The sequence below is a fragment of the Lepidothrix coronata genome, unplaced genomic scaffold (assembly GCF_001604755.1).
Source record: "Lepidothrix coronata isolate B3197 unplaced genomic scaffold, Lepidothrix_coronata-1.0 Scaffold196, whole genome shotgun sequence".
Taxonomy (NCBI): Eukaryota; Metazoa; Chordata; class Aves; order Passeriformes; family Pipridae; genus Lepidothrix; species Lepidothrix coronata.
In genome coordinates, this window is record NW_016690376.1 from 249,359 (window position 1) to 267,126 (window position 17,768).

Genomic DNA, 17,768 nt, shown 5'->3' on the forward strand with positions numbered 1-17,768 from the left:
GCATTGGGAAAAGAAGAAAACAGCACAGAACATGGATGGGAAGGTGTGTGGGAAAGGCAGCAGTGAGCGGGAATAGGCCAGGAGGCGTTTGGGCTACTGCCAAGAAAACATCTCTGCTGTGTCTAGATAGGCTTGCTAGAGGCACACCGGCCGCCCAGCCAGCACTGTCTCCTGCAGAAAGGGAGATGATTCAATCCCATGATGCAAAACTGACAGTTGCCTTGATGCAGGATCCTTGAAAAGCCCAGGTGGGCTTTTGGAAAGGTTCCCACCAAGGTGGGAACAGCCATTAGAAACAACGCAGTGGGGAGAAATGAATGGGGCTGTTAACTGGGAGGCGTTTCAGAGCCCACAGCTGGGTGATGACAAGGATGCTGCAAGCCTGGAGGGTGGAAAAACCCCTCATTGCCTAAAATCCAGCAGGGTGGAAAACACCTCAACCACCTAAAACCCAGCATGCAGGGAAGGGGTGAAGTGAGGTTATCAGCCAACCCCAGAAAAGCCCACAAACACACCCAAAAAAGAGCAACCCTCAAAGAGCCTTTTCTTCAACACCTGTCTCAATCCCCAATTATCCCATTATTTTCCCCTAGAAAATAAGTCATGCCTCTGCCATGTACACTCACCGAAATCATTTTTCTTTATTGCATATTGCCATCTTAGAAAATGTACAGTCTCATAACATTACACAGCATTTCCCACTAGCTAAGACTACTAACATCCTTGCACCTAACAGACTACCTTGGTCACTATGAAGCTAATAAGGTCCAAGACATATACTTTAGTTTACAAATTATTATGGATTTTTTTTGTTTGTTTTTGGCATTATTAAAAAAAAAAAATCATCTTTAAAATACACACCCAAGAGAAAAGAGTGGCTACTTACACCAGCACCAATCTAAAAGTAGTTTTCGACAATGGCACATGGAATTACCTGCACACAGCCTTTGTATTTATTTATACAGATATAATATTTTTTTCTTTTTTCCTTTTTTTTTTTTGGAAAGAAAACAAAGAAATGGCAAAGTCAGCCTAATAACCAGGCTGTTGTAAAACAATTAAAAAAAAAAGACAACAACCCAACAGGTTTGGAAGGGCAAGAGGAAATCTGTCAGGAAAGGTCCTGATGTGGCACTGGGGTTGTGGAAGCAGGAGCTGGGGTGGGTGCTGGCACCCAGGGACCCCGAGAGGGGATCACCCTTTCCAGCTCCCACTGCCTTTCGAATTAAACACATGTGACCAACCATTCCTTAAACCATCAGAGGCCAGACTTTTCTTTTTTTAACCTTTTTTTTTTCCTTCTTATTTTTACATATTTTCAATTCCCCCCATAGTCCATTCCCTCAATTGTATCAGCCCCATTTTTTTCAGCCATAAATAAAAAATATAAATAGAGGCACTTTAGTTAAGGAATAGTATTATCATTACCTTTTGTCCTTATTTCCCCCTCCTTCTTAAAGCAAAGTGCTTAACTCCACCTTTGAACACAATCTGCAGGTTTTGCAGCTGCTTGGATACGAGGTGCTGGACTTTATTTTTGCGCTTACCTGCTTTATTTATTACTGCTTTAAATGCTACTCAGAAAGTCTATTTTTTTTTCTTTTTTTTCTTTTTTTTTTTAATCTACAGTGCGTTAAAAGTTGCAATGAAGAAAAGAACAAAATGGTAAAACCACAGCTCTTGACAACTCTGCTTTGAGAGAGATTTCACAGCTTTCACTCAGCACACAGACCCCGCGGCCTTCAGGTGCTTAGAACCATATTTTTTTATACAAATTAGTTTAAACAGCACTTTTGCTATACAGTACATATAGTTAACTGACATCCCATACCCCACCAGTAATACCGATTATCTGACAAAAAAAAAGAACAACCAACCTTATTTCAAATAGTGTTAATATCTAGTGCAACAGGGACAAACTCATCTCTCCACAGGAAAAAGAACAAACAAACAAAAAAAAGAAAAGGATCACAAAAGTATTGGTGGTATAAAAAGATTTTGTTTTGCTTTCTTAAAAAACATACCACAAATAAATAAAAGTAAAAAGTAACAGTCCTCTATATACTCAGCATAATTTAAGAATAGAAATGTTAATATGTTAATGGTGGTTACTTTTTATTCTCCAATTCTTAATTTTCTAAACCTTTAAATTATTACTCCCTGAGAGCTCTGAATTATTTTTATTATTGTTTTTTCTTTTTTTTGTCTTTTTTTTTTTTGGACTGACATTTGACAGGTAGTTCTGCTTACAAATTTGCAATGACAATGAACAGCAAACCAGTCGAAAAAGGACCTGGCTAAGAGACAAGTGTTTCTTGGCATCGCTGCTTCTGTGTGTCTGAGAAAGAAAAAGAAAAGAAGGTGGGTGAAAGTTGGCGGGTTTTACCCCAACCCCTTTGTATTTCGGAGACCTTCGGTCCCGACCCACCTTGACAGAGGATACAGTTTGTCCCATTGAACAGAAAGCAAGAATAAAAATTACAAAGCAAAAGTTTATGCTCTTCGTCTCCTCCGAGAACCGACCTTTCCCACCGTCTTGGGCCAGAAAACGTTGCAACAGTATAAATACATCTGTGTGGCGTTACAGCGATAAGCACTTTGGGGTAAAGTTTGTCCTTTAGCAAGGTGGTGGTAAGAGGAAAAAGAGCGTTCCCCGAGGCTGACGGGAAGAGCATCGCTGGGAACGCCCACGGCGCTGAGCTCGGGAACCAGCGCGAACGCACGGATCTGCGAGTTTTTGGGAATAACTGCGACAATGAGGAAAAAAACCCAAACAAACCATGGATTAAAGTTCAGTCAACTTTGCTCTTTTTTTTCTTTTCTTCTTTAAACCGCTCGGCTTGTGTGCAAGGCGTCCCCTGCAAGTGGCCCCGGGGGGGAAACCGAGCAGGAGAGCAGCAGGGAAGCGGCTTCCCGTTGGTTTTGGGGCCACGGGGACCGCCGGCGGCTCTGGGTTGGGTCCTCTCTTGCTCCGCGGACGCGGCATTGTGCTTGTGCATGGGGAGAACTACTTTTTTGGAGCGGGGAGGAGGTCGTGCTGGCGCTCACCAGTGCGAGAGTCACCCCATGTACCTCCACCCGCGCCCCCCGACCCGACTATATACACAGTATATACACACACACACTCGCCCGCGGGGAGAAAGAGCGTGCCACTGTTTCGCTTTAAATCGCAAGGCAGTGTAATGGAAATAAAAAGGAAACCTCAGCCACTTCAGAAAGACCAACCCGCGGGGTTTTTTTTTTGTTTGTTTTTTGCTGTCTGTTTTTCAGAAGTTGAGCTTGGTGACGGGCCTCTCCCGGCCGCTGTCAGCCAGCTGGTTGGTGATGCGCTTGCGGTTGCGCTTCAGTTTGGTGAGGTCCTTGTCGAAGACTTCGCCCGAGCGCAGGGCTGAGACGAGGTCGTCGAACTCGCCGCTCTCCTCCCCGGTCTCCTTCGCCTTCCTCGCCTTGCGCTCCCGCTCCCGCTGCTCCTTCAGCTACAGGTCGTGGAGGGGCAGGGAAAGAAGACACCTCACTCCCATGCAGGTGGTTGTGGAGTGCCCAACACATGCACGGGGACCCCCAAACTCATGGAACAAGAGCCGTTTCCCACCCCAGTGCACAGCACACCAGAGCTGGTCAGGGTTATTGATATACCCCCTCCTCGGAAGTGTTCAAAGCCACATTGGGTAAGGTTTGGAGCAACCTGGTCTAGTGGAAGGTGTCCCTGCCCATGGCACAGGGGTTGGAACTAGAACTAAGCCCCTTCCAACCCAAACCATTCTGTGATCCTGAGATTCTATGATTCTGTGATACAACCCATGGGCTGAGGGTCACAGCCCCATGGCTGCTGCTTGTGGGTCACAGCAGCCCACAGGCAGCAGCAGCTCTGCTGCACGTTTCAGTTCTAAGACCTCACCAGCATAGCTGGTCACGAGTTAATTAGGCAATCAACAGTGAAAAGTCAGTGGGTCTAAGAGCAGAGAAGCTCCCTGCCCAGTCTTCAGTGCTCCCTGTGCCACCATGGCCAGCATGGGGACAGCATGACATGGTTGCCACCCCCAGGGTGCCCCAAGGATGCTGCCAGACTCGCCGGTGTCCGCTCACCTGCGCCTCCATGCGCGCCCGGCGCTCTTCCTCCTCCTTCCTCCTCCTCATGTTCTCGTTCTCCTGCTTGGCCTCGGTCACGGCTTGAAGGAACTGGTCAAAGATGCCGAAGAATTCGTCAGGCTGAATTTTGTCCGTGTCTTCTCCAAAGTGCTTCACAGCCTTGGAAAACTGGAAGAGAGAAGACAGGGGTGCGTCAGTGTTGGATATACCCACTGCACTGGTGAAACCCCCATGGGAAACCTTCGACCTGATGGAGCAGAGAGAAACACTTCCAGCAGCCACGGCAGATAGCAGGGCTTTGCTTCATCAAGTCTTGCTTTAAACATGTAGTAAATCATCTGATGTTTTACCTGCTGCCCTGTAAGTGCCAACCTGGTTTACTCTCAAGCCCCCTCTCCCCATCTTGCCTCTGGCTCTGCTAAGCCTCTCCTGCCCCAGCTCCACTTTGTTAACTAAGCAGCAGTAAAAACAAGGAAGCAAAATATTGTGGGACCAAAGACATAAAACTAATAGTAAACACGGCAGGGGAAGGGAAACTCGCACTTTTAAGTTTTTCTTTGAAGTATTTTTGGGGTATTATTTATCATTGCCACATGCTCTGCTATTGAAACCAAATGTGTTGGTGAAACTTCTAAAAGAGATTTCTGCCCAGGCTCAGGCACAGCCCTGGGCAGGGAAAGAGGGAGTTTTCCGGCCTTTTGTGCTGTTTGCACACCATTAATACAAGGGAGTCAAATGAGGCCTTAGCAAAGGTCAGGACAGGACATCCATGATCTGGTGATGCACCCCAGTCCCCAAGCAGCCCGTGACTTGTCCTTGGGACTGACACTCTTTGTTCTCACTTCCAGTTTGAAGGAGACTCTTTGTGCATAGAAAGTTTGTTAAAATTGTGATGGCATGTCCTGGAGATAAGCAATCTTAAAAGAAAGGAAAAACAAAATCAAAGCACAAACAGATTTATTAGTTGCTTTGATTTTTCAGGGTAGACCAAGAGGAAAATTTTTAAAGCCTGTTTGTATGATTTAATTTTATTTGCAGGGGTGCCCCACGCTCTTCAAAAGACATTTAGGGCATTTTTATTTCTTTGTTTACTTAAGAGACTTAACACTTCAAGATGCGGGGGGGAATCGGAGAGGTGCCACTATATAAGTCAATATAATTGAGGTTATTCTTGTTGATTTTAATCAAGATACTAAATTCTCTGCCACGTTACAAGAGATTCCGGTGGGGGAGGGAAGCCTGAAAATGTTATCCTCGTAGGATATAAAGTTTACAAAACAGGGATGTTTCTGTTTCTGATTTCCTAAGAGAAAGCAGTAACACACTTTGAATCTCCACATGTGTTTAAAAAGTGAAGAGCTGGTGAGCTCCCCACAGCCCAGCCCATCCAGTAACCATGACAACAGCTGCAAATGTCTTCAGAGTGAACTTCCATAGACACTGGGGACCATGACCAGATCCACCCAAGTGAGCAGAAGATGATATAGTTTGGAAAGCATTTGTCACCATTTCCACAGTCCTAACTCACTACAGGGAAGATCTGCCAGGTTACTGTCAACAGTCCAAAAGGGTGGCCTGGTTTAGGCATAGCCTCAGGAAGGCAATGGTCCATCATAATATGCCCAAGCATGGGTGGATGGTCAGAAGGACAGTGCCAACTGGACACTGGTACAGCCAGGGAGAAGGAGATGACACATGGACACATACTGTCTTTGGAGATGTAGCTGATGCAGTGGGACAAGGATAGGACATCTAAAATGGCCTTTGCTGGACTATCTCCCTGCCACTCCCATCAAGGTGAAGGCCAGGCCAGGGAGGAGGTACTGGAGGACTTGGGGGAATGGAAATCAGCTGTGTGTCCCTTTGCTGAAAGAGGGGAAGCAAAAGGTGCTTGGGAATCATGGGTGTCAGCCAGTGGCCACCCCTTTGCTGTGAGTTAAACCAGGCTAGTGGGGAGAAAAGGACGATGTTGGCAGGAGGTCACTGCATGTGGCTGCAAAGCTCTCACCAAGGCACTACTCTGGGAACAGAAAAACTTTTGAGTAGCTTCTCTAACCAGGTCTGAGTTTGGTCTCAATTCATGTCACTGAGCTCCTCTCTTCTCTGGAGAGAAGAGCTGGGCAGGTCCTAGATCAGTTACCCCTATAGAAGTGGGGTTGGTCAGGCAGCCTCAGTTGTCTCCAGTATCAAACTCTGGGTGACCTCATGTCCAGCTGAAGACCTGATTGCATTTTTCCTCCTCTTCCAGATGAGGATTTTCCTCCTCTTCACCCCCAGATGGAACAGCCTGCTTTCTTGCCACCTTCAGTCTTCACTGGCCAAGATGCCCCAGCAGCCACGCTCTTAACTCTAATGCCCCCAAAAATCGGATATTTCCATTTTAAGACACAGAAAGCAAAGCAAGCCCTTTAGGCTTGCGTGAAAGCTCTTCACCAAAAGCAAGACCCTCATAAATGACCTAATATCTCCTCCCCTGAGGGACATCACTCTCCCATGCCTAGCCCTTGCCTTGCACTTCCAAAAGATAGACAGGTATCTCATGGCTTTCTACAGCACATCCTGTGTCCCAGAAGCTGTCTGTTAGCTGGACCTGCAATCCCCTGCCATGATGGGTTGTGAAGCAGGAAGAAGGCCCTGGGGACAGACGGGGATGTACCCACCCACCCACTCCAAACAAAACATGAAGAGCAGCCCAGCACCCTTCTCACATGAGAGTCTCGGCAGGACACTCACATGACCTCGTGGGGGAAGCACTGGAGATGTTCACACACAGTTACATGTGCTCTGGGAAGGCTGAAACACTGCCCAGATCTCAAGGATGTTGGTGGCCTTACCAGCTCTTTTGCTTCCATCAGAAGATCTTCGACATCTGAGAAGCTGAAGCTGGCTAATGTGATGAACTGGCTGACGACAGACACAAACTTGTCACCTGTTTGCTGAACCTGAGACTTCTGGAAGTCCAGCTCCTTTGGGGAAAAAAAATAAAAAGATAAATCTGGTCAGGTCCTGGCTGATGAAGGACACAAATACCATCAGCCTCTGGTAATGGGGAGTGTGCCTGCATCAGTGCCCAGGGTACTGCCTGCACCACCACTGCTGCTCCCCCCTGCCATACATGACACCCTGGATTAACCCGTTTTACAGTGCCTCCAGTAAGCTTTTAAGCCAAATCCTGCAGGAAAGCTTGTGGGAAGCAGGATAATTTAACAAGACGGTGAGTCCTTTGGGATACTCCACCATTTCATCACCATTCCAGCTGGGTTGCAGAAGTGCTCTTCAGCCCTCTGCGGTTTTACAGCCGAGGGGAGCCCCCTCTGCACATCACAGGTCCTCCATGGGCATCATCACGAGGCTTACTCACCCTCCCTTGATGTATTAAGATATAAACCATGCACGTGCCTAAACACACATGGTAACTTCAGTGCCAAAACAGCCCTGAGAGGACAGGAGTACGTGCAGGGCAGGAAGGAAAGGCAAACAGATCTCCAGGATGTGAGATAAAAGCAGCTTTGCTGGGAGCTCCCTTGCCTCCCTCCCCAAGGAGGGATGCCGTCCTGCTTGGAGCCAGGCTGGACTGTATTTTATTTAAGTAATACTCACAGTCTCCACCGCTCTCAGGCCGCTCCTCAGAGTGTTTATTTCTTTCTCCAGCTCAGTCATGCTGTTGGAAATAGCAGGATGTTAATTTTCAGCCTTCCCCAGAAGATTTTACAGCTCTCTGACCAACTTGACTGTGTTTTTCCACTGAAAAGACCCCAACACTGCACACTTTGCCTCTTTTTTGCAGATCAGCATGTCTCGAGCTGCAAGTCAAGCTGACAGCCTCTAAGCTAGGGCTATCTCAAAGTGGTTGCAGTTGCTTATTGTAAAGCAAAGCACTTTTCTGTATTTTTAATCAAGGGGACTGTGCAGGTTTAGCAAGCTCAGCAGCCTCCAGCCTTCTCCAAGCAAAAGAACAGCTCAGGAAAGGGCTTTGCTGGGCACAGATTCCTCTCCAGTGCCAGCAGCAGATGGGCTCATTGTCCCAGTGCACAGAGGACAGTTTTACAGGGTGCCAGAGCTGGGTGAACACCAGGCAAAGCATCTTTCCTAGCGGCGAGGCTTTCACAAAAGGAGACAGCCCAAATATAGAGAAATAAAAATAAATCATCACGTCTGGCGCTGACTTTGTTTACACAAGGCTCAAGCCCCCGATGAGCTTCGAATTCAAGTGCTTACGGTTCCTACCACTACATCTGAGGGGGAGCTTTCTCACAAAGGCTCGATGACCACAGGCTTGATGCCTTTCCAGGGGTGCCTGTGCGAGGGCTGGGGTCCCTGGAATTGCTGACGCCGGGTCATGGGGCAAGCATTCCTGGCAGGTTTAGTCTGGGAAAATGCAGTTTTGGGAGCCCTGTGCTCCAGCAGTTCATTACTAGCGGTGGGGATTGACAGAGGCGGCAATTTTTTGCTTCACAGCTGCAGGGCTGGGGGGAATTCAGGGTTTTCCAGAACTTTTTGGTTTCGCTCTGGATTGGACCAAACCCAAATGTTACATATGGTGTCCAGTTTAGAGCAAAATGATAAAGTTTAGGGGGGTAAAAAAAAAACAACTCTATGCAGACGTTTTCTTTCCCACACGTGTGTCTGTACAACAGCTGCAGATGCATGGGCATGAGAAAGCAGGAGTCTCCATGGGAGAGGAGCATGTCCTGCTCAGCTGTGTTCTCAGATGATGATGCCTACAAACTGAGCACCACACACTCATGGAATATCCTGAGTTAGAAGGGACCCACAAGGATCCTTGACTCCAACTCCTGACCCTGCACAGAACCACCCCAAGAATCCCACCATGTCCAAATGCTCCTTGAGCTCTGGCACGCTTGGTGCTGTGACCACTTCCCTATGGAGCCTGTTCCAGTGCACAACCACCCTCTGGGTGAAGAACACACTTCCTCTCACACCAGGATTTGTCCTGTCATGGGTTTAATCCTGATGGCTGATGATTATTTTACATTTTAAACGTGAGGATGCTTGTTTTGTGCATTACACATCTTCCTTGGGAACCCACCATCACTACAAGAGATCTTTGAAACTAGAAATACCCTCGAGCCACTGTAAACTCCATTTGTATTTCATAGAATCACAGAATGGTTTGGGTTGGAAGGGACTTCAAAGCCCATCTAGTTCCAACCCCCTACCACGGAGAGGGACACCTTCCACTAGACCAGGTTGCTCCAAGCCGTGTCCAACCTATCCTGGGACACTTCCAGGGATGGGGCATCCACGGCTTCTCAGGGTAACCTGTTCCAACTGCATCTTCTCTTAAAAGGGGCAGTTTCAGGCCCTTTTCCTGTCCATGGCTAACAAGAATATGGGCTGGCTGCAGAAACGTGTGATCTGTGCTGCTCACATCCCTGGAGCAGCAAAGCCCATAAGCTCCTGCTGAACTTTAAAACCAAAACAGAGCCTCATTGATTTCAGAGGTACTTCAGCACATACTTGAGGGCTTTGCAGGGCAACAGCAGATTCCTCTTGCACTTAAAGGTTCATCATGTGCTTAAGGGCTTTGCTGAGCAGGGGCAGCCTGCTCCCAACAGGTCACCAGGCAGGATTTAAAAGCTGGTTGCACACACCAGAAGCTCCACGTTGCTGGTAAAACAAGGAGCAGTCAGGACCTGGAGGCAGGTGAACCCCTTGCAGGGCTGCCTGGTCCTGCCCATGCTGCAGGCAGAGCCTCCCTGCCACAGGAAGATAAATAGCTGCCCTTTATCTGCAGCCACACCGCAACCGCTTCCTCCCGGATTACTTAACGTACCATTAGAAATTAATTAAATGCTTCTGCGGTGAGATAACAACAGGAAACGGCTGCTCCAAGCAGCTCTCCTCCCTCAGACTCAGAGGTTTAGAGCCTTTGCTGCAAGGGCTGTGATTTAAAGCCACCAGGTGATGTTTGCTTCTGTGTCCTGGGCACGCTCTGGTATGGCCACAGCAGGGGGTACAGCCCAGCAGCCAGGATCTGGCCAGAAGCATGAGCTGGGGTGGGGTGACATGGAAAGGCAGTCTGAAACGAGGGGAGAGGTGCTCCCAGAGGTCCCTAAGTGCCACCTAAATCTCTGCTTACTTGACTTTGGCTGCCTGTGGGATGTCTCGCAGCTCCTCGTGCAGGCGGAGGACTTTGGGATATTTCTTTTCAACAACAGTGATGAGATAGTGCAGAAGGGTGATGTTCCTAGGAGAGAGGAGCAGCGAGGTCAGTGTGGCAGCACCATGGGGAGCCAAGTGCTCAGTCAAAAACCCTGGTTAAATCACAACCCTGGCAGTGAACTATTTGAGAACTTCTGCAAGGATGCTGCTTGCTGCCTGTCTGGGGACATGGGATGAGTCTGTCCCATGCACAGGTGAGGTGCAGAGCAGCCTGGTCCCTGCAAGCAAGGATCCTCCACAGGAGGAATTCAGGGCAGGTGACTTGAGCATCACTGTTCCTGTTCTCCACTGTCTTTACTGATGGATGAGACCAGGCAGGTTTGAGATCTAACCCAGCTCCTCTCCCTCTGAAGGTCTGAGACCCTCCCAGCTCTTCTCTTGCATGGAGCTTGGAAGGAGACAGCAAACCAGGCAATGGCTCTGTGGCAGCTTGCAGGGGTGGCAGAGGCAGTTCCCATGGAGAGAAGCCCCTGGGAACCCTTTCTCTGGCTCTTGGCTTCTCAAAGGGGTTAAAAAGCATTTGGAAGATGATCCTCCTAATCAGCCTAGGCTGAAGTTTAGCCAGGCCAGGAAGGAAAGTCCCCATCAATCCCTGTAATGATCTGCAGCTCAGCTTCCCTCGAAAGCTGTTGTGCTCAAAAAATGGACACTCACCTCACTGGATATGCCAAATTGGGCAGGAGGAGGAGGGGACTGCTCCCACCCACCCACTTCCCAGAGGCAATGCTAATGACCCCTCCATTCCCCCAGCATCCCTGGGGCCTGCAGATGCCACCACGCATAAGGGCAGGGGCTGCTCACTTGTCAATGCTGGACTTGGTGTCCGCGATCTTGTTGAGGCTGGAGATCTTGAAGCCGAAGGCGTTGCCCCTCTGGCCCTTGTTCATGTAGTTCCCAAAGGCCAGGACTACCTCCAGCAGCTGCTGGAGGCTGCTGCTCTGCAGCACTGCCTTGGAGCCGGCACGGATGGCTGAAAGCAGAGAGGGGTGGGACATTACCCCCTGCCACAACAGCACACCAGTCCCTTTTTCTTGCAGCAACCCCTTCAGTATCCCCAAGGAGAGACCACCAACTCCCTTCCCCTGTGTCACTGTGTCACTTCCCCTGTGTCCCCTCCATGCAGACCAGGCTTGTCCTGGCACAGAGGGATGCTCTTCCTACAAGTGCTCCCTTGTGCTGGCACAGAGTCCTTGAGCAGGTCTGGTCACTTGCCTTCCACCTTGGGTTTGACTTCTGCAACTCTCTCTGCAAATTTCTTCTTGAAGTAGAGGGATTGCAGCCTTTGCTGATAATGGTTTATCCTGGAAAAAAAAAAAGGAGGTGCAAGTTGAGCTTTGCTTGCTCCAGGGCAGAGCTCTGCTGCTCACAGCTGTGCTTACAAAGCACGCTTGAGCCACGGTGATTAAAAAATAATGACCCCTTTTCTCCCTGAAACTGTGCTGGGATGGGAAAAAATGACAACTGAAGCTACAGCTGTCCTGGGGTGGATCCAGGTGGGTTCTTAACCACATGCTTAAGCCTATCCTTAACTCAGCAGGTTTAACAAGTGGATTTTTACACCCTATTGATATGAACAAACCGTTCTTTTACAGCCACTCCTTAGTAAACGTGCTGATGAGGTCTGGGCTCCCCATGGCTTTGTGATGAGCTGCAGCTGGACAGAGGTTTGCCAACGACCACCACTAATGAAACCAGACCTTCAGATCCTCCAAATGATGGCCTGGGCTGGAAAGCCCCTTTCCTGGGCAAGTCAGGGATGGCTCTGCTCATGTCATCTGTGTTTAAGCTAAACAAGATCTCACTTGTATGCACATGGCAATCTGATTTGAGTCATTTGGACCAAGGACCCATGGGAGACGTGCTCAAACCCAAGGCCATGGGCTACACTGTCATTGCACTAATCAGAGGTGACAAAGACATCACACTCAGTTACAGACCACAAGGCAAATTAAAAAGCCGTGCTGGAAATCAAGGAAAATATTTGCATCAGCACGTTGTGCCTTCCAAAGGATGAAGGCATGGGAGCAACACTTGGGCGAGAGACTGTGAAGAAGAAAGGTGACCTGTGACAGGAAAGCTAATTCTGAGCATCATTCAGCCCCGAGGGCTCAGGTCTGAACTTCACAGCTCCATCCTGCCTGCCTTTGACACTCAGCAACCACACAGCACATCGCCCCGGTGTTCATCGGCGCGTTTCTCAGGGAGGACGGGAGCATTTCTATTTTTGATCTCCCAGTGCGAACTCAAATTGTAAAACTCGCTGACCTTGCCAACAAGTGACTTGCTTGAAGTTCAGTTAAGAGATTCAAAGAGCTCAGTGCTCACTTTGATTTAAATAAGGAGCTTCAAGATTTTAAACTGGCACCTCTAGAGGATGTGCATGCAATAGATAAGGTTATTCATCCCTGAAGACTTCTAAGTCTTAAATGATTGCTACCAGGAGCAGGAAGAAATGACATTTCCTTTCCATCTCTCACATTCTCAGGAGCCCCAGGGATGAGTCAATTCTGAGGTGAGGACTGGGATTCATCTACACAGCAGGGCAAAATGTACATACATCAGGCTCAAGTACTCATTAGGATGTGATCGTGTGAAGGGGAAAAGGAGCATCATGTTATCACTCGAACAGCACTGCTCACCTGGGCCATGATGCAGATCACAGAATCATAGAATCATGGAATGGTTTGAGTTGGAGAGACCTTAAAGATCATCTAATTCCAACCCCTCTGCACTGTGAGGACACCCTCCACTAGACCAGGTGGAAAGGAATCACAGAATCATCAAGGTCAGAAGAGACCTTCAAGATCATCTAGTCCAACCATCAACCCAGCACCACCACAAAAGCCCCTAAACCATCTTCCCCAAATGAGTGGGGAAATGTGTCGAGACATGACCTGGGAAGCCAACACCTCACTCCAGAGGATCCATCTCCCTATCCCTTTACCCTCCTCTGTCCAGTTGCTGCTTGTCTGGGATGCACACCCTGATTCCAGGAGCACAGCATCACAAGTGATCCTTATGAGTGGGAGAGAGCACCTTGCTTGCCCTCCCATCTGTCTGGCTCATGCATTTCTTGATGGGAAAAGCAGTAAGAAGGGCTTATTTCCCAAGCAGGTTTTCCATGAAATAGCCACCTCCCAAACAGCCTGTGTAGCCACTGGCCAAAACGTGTCCCCTGAGGCACCAACCTGCTCATTTCAAAGAGGAACCGGTCAGCCTTGGCCATGCGGTCCAGCTCGTGCTTGTGCTCTTCCAGCAGGTCAATGTCACCCTTTTCAGGAACAAACTTCAGGAGCTAAACAAGAGAAAGCACAGTGGTGGGTGTGAGGTCCATGCACAGTTTTTCAGGAGCCAAATGGTGATTTATTTCCTTGAATTTACTACCTTTACAGCATGTACAGACAGTGACCCCAAGGCACCTGTGAAATAAGTGTTTTCGCTGTCCCTGTGACCTTCCTCCCTTTACTCTCACATTAGTGTCTCTTGCCTCTGCCCTGCCATCACTCTGGTTTTACAACAGATGTACTATGTCTGCTCCAAGGTTTCAACATCAGCTCTGCCAGAGGAGATGTCAGTCAGGGACTCTCATTTGCTGCAACTCTACTTATTTGCAGATGGAAATTCTGTGCAATGAATCCTCCCACGTGCAATTGCCAGCTCAGCTTTAAGGACAGGTGAATAATGTGTTCCAAAGGGATTCAGAGGGGGTGAAAAATGGGATTCCCTTTTTGACCACTGCACAAACACTGAACAAGCTTTCAAAAATAAACCTCCACGGAGCACAAACTTCAAGTTGCAGCCACAAAATACAGAACATGTGCAGCCTAGAAGTTCTCAGGACAGACCTGAGTATAGGAATGGCACGTGGAGGCCATGCTGCTCCCAGCACTGATGCTGCCACTGAGCTGCTTTCCTGCTGCCCTGACCCACCTGGGTGGTTTTTCAACATGTGGTTGTTAAATAATTTGGGGCCTGACACTCTCGAAGCCACACTTTGGTTCTGAGCACCTTGCACAGCATCATCTCAGCATGAGGCAACCCCAAAGAAGCATGAGACACGCTGCCCACCTGCTCCAGCATGTCTTTTGGGAGGTCCTCCTGCTCGTCCATCGTCAAAATTGCTCGTTTGATCTCCTCGTTTGAGAGTTTCAGCCTGGGAAGTGGAGGGGTAGGAGAGTTATTCCCAGCCCAGCAATCAGGGAAGGTTTCCTTACACACCCATGCAACATGAACAGCTTAACTCCCAGCCAGCAGCAGCATCATCACAAATAACTCCATACAGTGTGTTATGAAGAAGGATAAGAAGGATGTGTGAGAAATGTGGTAGGACTGTGCTCTGCCAAGGCACAGCATAGCACAGAGCAGCAGCCCTGGCCCTGCTGCAAATGGGGCCCAACCCCCTGCAGCCAATTCCCTCACCCCATTTCATGTAAGTATTGTAAGTAGTATACTGTACACATATTGAAAACATCCAACTTTCATATGCAGCTCTTGCCTGCAGCAATGCTGCTCCTGCAGTGCCAGCACCCCTAAATGCCATGGGGCCAGTGAGGGTCATGGTCCCACTGGCAGCACAGCCCAGACCAGGCTCAGCAGTGCAGCTCAGCACTGCTCCTGAACCCGCTGCCACAACCCTTCAGGAAAATTTGGCCAATTTCTACTGCTGTTCTTGGATTTAAGCATTGCGTCTCCCACCACTTTTGGTTGGAGTCTTCCTCTAGGAAAAAATGAGAAAGAAATCCAGAACTCAGAGAAGCAGATGCTTAGCATCCCAGGAAACCCATCAGTTTGGGCTTTTTGGAGGGGTGGGGATTTGGTGTGCTTCGAAGCGTAAGAAGCTGGAAACCAGCCTGCCCTCCACCTTTTTCTTCCTTTGCTTCACACAACAGGAATTGAACACGCAGCCTCAAACTGGAGATTTCTCAAACCACAGACCACTGTATCACAGTGAGCACCACCAGGCTGGGCTTCCCTGGCAGTAGTTCATCCACCAGCAGTCTGCACTGAGCTGAGGCAAAAAATAGACTGAAAGACACCCTCAGCTCCTCCTGGGCTACAGAGCCATTAATTACAGTTTAATTCGTCTGCAGCACTCCCCGTAACCGCTCCCTGCAAGGACTTTGATTGCAAAACCACACATATTCTTCTTCTTTGCATTGTGGTCGATAAAATAATTTAAATTCAAAAGAGGGAAAGCCCAGAAACTCCTGCAACTCCGTTTGCCAACATCCTCTCCCTCACCCAGAGTGCAGTGATGCTTAAAACCATTGCAATATTTAGTTTTAAAAGAAATGAATCCCCTGTACTTCCACAAAGGGAAAAGTCAAAGAGTTGAAAAGACCTGTCCATGGGCTTTAGGGAAACCCATGGGCCCAGTCTTGGCGACCAGTGCTGTTGAAGGATGCTGAAACACTGGATGTGGTTCAAAGGAATGAGCTGAAACCAGAAACACACTCTATGGCGGGATGTGAGACCCTGGAAATCAACCTGATCAGCAGATCAAAAAGAAGATCAGGAGCTGACTTGATCACTCTGAGTAATTAAATGAGGAGGATGTTTTTCATCCTGTGTCTCTTCAGGGAGCAGACAGACTGTGGAGCTGGCTTTTGGAAGCTGAAGCTAAAGCAGGAAGGGTCCTGGTCTCTAAGACCGGTGTAGCAAGGGCTTGGTTTAGCTTGAAATCTTTTGCTCAAGACTGAAAGCGAAGGATTAGCTTTATCGAGGCAGGTGGATCTTACAGACCTGGTAAGTAAATATTCATTCCTTATGAGCCCAGGTTTCTCATCCTGCACTCAGTCCTCTCTCACCTCCTGCTCAAGGGAGCACCCTAGAGAGGGTTTGCTAATTAAGGAGTGAGTTAAAAATCTACCCCAGCCAGAGGAGGAAGCTCAAAGATTGTGCTGAGCAGCGACCAGGACAATTGCTGGGGTTGTCATACAAGGAGCAAACCCAGGATCCATGGAAAATGTCTCCTCTGCTTCTTCCAGTGGTGAGACCCACCCTAGGCTCACTTTACCTGTCCCATACGAGGGCAGTGGCTGGGATGGAACATGACCCAGGGTAGGATATGAACTGCAGGACTCCCTTTTCACCCAAGCAGCAACAGGAATGTGCAGACCACCAACATCGCTCTCCACTCCAGTGAAAAGCAGACACTGGCTAAGTTTGGACATTTAGAGGAATCCCTGGGAAGCAAAAATGCTCCTGGGAGAAGGGGGTGGGCAGGCAGCTGCCCCTCATCCATAGCTAACACCTAGAGCACACACTTTTACCATGATCATCTCCAGGACGGTGGTGAAATCGAGGGTGACTTTTTTAAGCCCTGCTCATTGAAAGTAAAGCCAACTATCAAATACATTTAAAAAGAAAAGAAGTTGAAAAAAACACCCCACTTTTCTCAGGAATCATCACAACCCAGTGCCAAGAACAAGAGCCTGCCCCAGCATCGGCAGAGAGCAAGCGCGGGGCGCCAGAAGAAAACAGCTTCTCAGACAATTCGATGGGAAAGGGGCCAGTGAAAGCTAGAAGCTTATCTATAACCACAATAATTATCATTGTTGGCAGCAGCTGTCGAACGCGAGCCGTCTGAGAGGAACGGGGTCACAGGACTTGCTGTCACAGGGATTTAGAGCCGGCAGCCCGACGATGCGAAGTGACAGCTCGCCAGCCCGGCGAGAGCGGGGCTGCTCTGCGTGGCTTTTGTCGAGCCCCGCAGAGGACGTAATAAGTGTGAAGGGGGTAAAAAAACCGAATTCCACCGGGAAAGGGGACGCGCCCTCCTGAAAAGCCACATTCATTTGAGAAAAATGCTTCGTGTCGCCTCGCAGGGAGAGGGGAATCAAACGAGCCATTCACCGCCAGTGCGAGGCGGAAAGCGATGGAGCAAGGGGTGGATTTGCATCTGGCACAACGCAGGGCTAAAAATACACACCCATGCACGGGGAGCAAAAAGCAAGGACGTGGTGAGTTCACAGAGGAAGACACGACAAGGCACTGACATCGGCAAAGCATTCTCCGAAAAACAGAAGAAAAAAAAGCAAGCGTTAAAAATATTCTTGTGCTGCATTACAAGCCGGAGGAAAATCCAGTGATCTCACTGCGCAGTAATTTCTCCCAAAGCAAGGGAAACAGGCAAAAAAATAAATCTACAGAGAGAGATAAAGTATCTCACTGGCCGTAATCTTTCCACGCTGTGAGCCAGACAATGCCTGGTGAGCTCACAAATGTCTGGGCTAAATCAGGGGCCAAGCCTGCAGGTCCTTTCGCATGTGAAAGTCTGCTTGGCCCTGTGGTGGCCGTGCGAGCAAGGCAGGAGGGCAACAGCCCAGCTGCCAGACCAGTCCCTTTGGAACACTGGGACCAGGGAACCACTGGTCTGCCCAGCTTTGGGATGGGCAGCTGGGGTGGGCAGAGATGAAAGAATTTGCCCAAGGATGCACAGAATCTGCTGGAGATGCAGAGGCTGAACCTGAGTAAACTAGAAGGATATTTGG

At 48.8% G+C, this 17,768-nt stretch overlaps 1 protein-coding gene across 1 annotated transcript in view; it reads right to left on the reverse strand.

Moving 5' to 3' along the window:
• Positions 1-624: 624 nt before the first annotated feature.
• DAAM1 (dishevelled associated activator of morphogenesis 1) overlaps positions 625-17,768 on the reverse strand; it is a 95,559-nt gene continuing 78,415 nt past the window's right edge. The window contains 9 exon segments of the mRNA XM_017831773.1: positions 625-3,476; positions 4,087-4,257; positions 6,924-7,055; positions 7,690-7,750; positions 10,193-10,300; positions 11,077-11,245; positions 11,488-11,576; positions 13,464-13,570; positions 14,344-14,428. Of these exon segments, the coding sequence (XP_017687262.1) occupies positions 3,267-3,476; positions 4,087-4,257; positions 6,924-7,055; positions 7,690-7,750; positions 10,193-10,300; positions 11,077-11,245; positions 11,488-11,576; positions 13,464-13,570; positions 14,344-14,428 (1,132 nt within the window). The 3' untranslated portion in view covers positions 625-3,266.